Source organism: Hevea brasiliensis, chromosome 7 (assembly GCF_030052815.1).
Source record: "Hevea brasiliensis isolate MT/VB/25A 57/8 chromosome 7, ASM3005281v1, whole genome shotgun sequence".
Classification (NCBI taxonomy): domain Eukaryota; kingdom Viridiplantae; phylum Streptophyta; class Magnoliopsida; order Malpighiales; family Euphorbiaceae; genus Hevea; species Hevea brasiliensis.
The window spans coordinates 85165437-85167605 of NC_079499.1; the positions used below are offsets into that span (position 1 = coordinate 85165437).

The 2169-nt window shown below is 37.6% G+C and overlaps 1 protein-coding gene across 2 annotated transcripts; it reads left to right on the forward strand.

Moving 5' to 3' along the window:
• On the forward strand, positions 1–2169 carry LOC110648261 (NAC domain-containing protein 73). Of its 2 annotated transcripts, XM_021802434.2 has the most exons (4): positions 1–23; positions 267–486; positions 598–787; positions 1227–2169. In XM_021802434.2, the coding sequence occupies exons 2-4, from the start codon at positions 334–336 to the stop codon at positions 1757–1759; spliced, it is 876 nt and encodes a 291-aa protein (XP_021658126.2). In that variant the 5' UTR covers positions 1–23; positions 267–333; the 3' UTR covers positions 1760–2169. The 2 variants fall into 2 exon arrangements, with proteins under 2 accessions (XP_021658126.2, XP_021658125.2); XM_021802433.2 differs by lacking the exon at positions 1–23 and having other exon boundaries at positions 55–486.

The following is a 2169-nucleotide window of genomic DNA, read 5'->3' on the forward strand; positions in this document are numbered from 1 at the left end:
TCAATCATGCAAAGAACTAAAAAGTGAGCAAGAATTTAATTCCTTCCCTATCCTCAAGAAGAAAATGGCTTGAGGGACAACATACTTTAGAAGAGACAAATTGCTTTTCTTTCTTTTCTCTCCTTCTCTCATTATCCCTTTCTCTCTCTCTCTCTCTCTCTCTCTCTCTCTCTCTCTCTCCCTCTCCCATAGTTCTTTCTTCCTTTTTTTTTTTATAAGCAGTTCTTTCTTCCTTTTTTTTTAATTTATTTTTTATTTTGGAGTAGCGTAAGAGGAGGAGAGAGCAAGAAGAAAGGATTTACTGTGGGATGGGCATAAGAAGAAGCGGAGGAAATGACTTGGTGCAATGACTGTAACGATGTTCAAACAATTGAAAGAAGTTCCCCAGCTCCTTCCGGTACAAGTTTTAATGTTGCTCAAAGACACAAAGAAAGCCTACTAAGAAGCTGTCCTTCTTGTGGTCACCAGATCAAATGCCAAGATCAGGTTTTTCCTATCATTTTCTCTTCACATTACCACTAATAATTTTATTATCATTTTCGTTTTTCTTATTATATTGTGTTTGTTCTAACGTAGCAAGTTTGTATATAAATACAGGCGAGAATCCATGATTTGCCTGGGCTGCCAGCTGGAGTGAAGTTTGATCCGACTGATCAAGAGCTGCTTGAGCATTTGGAGGGAAAGGTCAAGTCTGATGCTCGTAAGATTCATCCTCTTATCGATGAGTTTATCCCCACAATTGAAGGAGAGAATGGAATTTGCTATACTCACCCAGAAAAGTTGCCAGGTGAAAATTATTCCAGGGATCCGATCATTTCTAGTTCCTTACAGTATTATAAAGATCTGGAAATCCTCATCACATTTCATGATCATGGTTAATCATATAGATATAGATCTTCTGATGTTTGGAAAACAAGGTTATTCTATAGCTATGTCTATGCATGAAAGTGGAGCGTACAGTTTTCCAATTGACCAGTTTGCTTTGTCCCTGAAGACGAAAATGAATGAGAAACTCTTCAGACGCCAACCATAATGGTAGCTAACCTATCTTATATCACTTGATGAAAACCCAGCAACAAACTTTGGTATACATATATAGCGTTTGCCATTAGACTAGAAGAAAGTAGAAAATCTTCATGCCTAGCCTCCAACTAACCCTACAATATAGAAGCATTAGTTTTCTAATAATAGAAATCATTTTGTTGCCCTTTTGTTACTATGTCCAGGAGTTAGCAAGGATGGCCTAGTTCGCCATTTCTTTCATCGACCTTCAAAAGCATACACAACAGGAACAAGAAAAAGAAGAAAGGTACACACAGATACAGAAGGCGGAGAGACCCGGTGGCACAAAACAGGCAAGACTAGACCAGTTTTTGTTAGTGGAAAGGTAAAAGGGTACAAGAAAATTCTAGTGCTTTACACAAACTATGGTAAGCAAAGAAAGCCTGAGAAGACCAATTGGGTAATGCACCAATACCATCTTGGTAATAACGAGGAAGAGAAAGATGGAGAGCCCGTTGTTTCAAAAGTTTTCTACCAAACACAGCCTAGACAATGTGGTTCATCCATGAAAGACTCTCTCCCTTTAAAATTGGAGAGACAAAGTGGCCATAAAGGTGCTAATAGCCTTAAGAATTCCACCCTTGTTGAGTACTATAGTCCTTTTATATCCTTTGATCAGGGGAGCCAATCCAGAGCAAACCCTCCTCAATTGCTCCCACATTTTGCAGTCCATGATGGGTCTTCTTTTATCCCTTGAAAAGTAAAAGAAGCACCTAAAAATCAAGAGATGATATGAAGGACAAAAGCCTGCATGATGTGGTAGTAAAGCAAGACACACAGCTTCCAACTACGGTGGAATGGTGAAATAAATTACTATATTTACATACACACACTCAATATTATTGATTAGCGCAAAGGGGAACATGGAAAAGAATAATGTTTCTTTAGCTAAAAATCAATAGAAGCCAGATTCTTCAGGTTTAAATTTGAAGATTTTGGCTAGCTATAACTTTCTCTTTTTTATTTTTGGCTCATTATGATTTCTGTTTTATGATGCATATGCATTGGCTTTGTACACAGCGTGAGGGTGTGTCAACTTTGGAAACTGTACAAAGAGGATTTTACCATAAACATTCTAACTTGTTTTATATATACTTTGTTTGATTC

Bases quoted from the DNA above. Each gene is read 5' to 3' on its own strand.
- LOC110648261 (XM_021802434.2), top strand. From the start codon at position 334: ATGACTTGGTGCAATGACTGTAACGATGTTCAAACAATTGAAAGAAGT. The intron at 487-597 runs GTTTTTCCTATC...ATATAAATACAG, and splicing joins AGATCAAATGCCAAGATCAG to GCGAGAATCCATGATTTGCC. The intron at 788-1,226 runs GTGAAAATTATT...TACTATGTCCAG, and splicing joins TCACCCAGAAAAGTTGCCAG to GAGTTAGCAAGGATGGCCTA.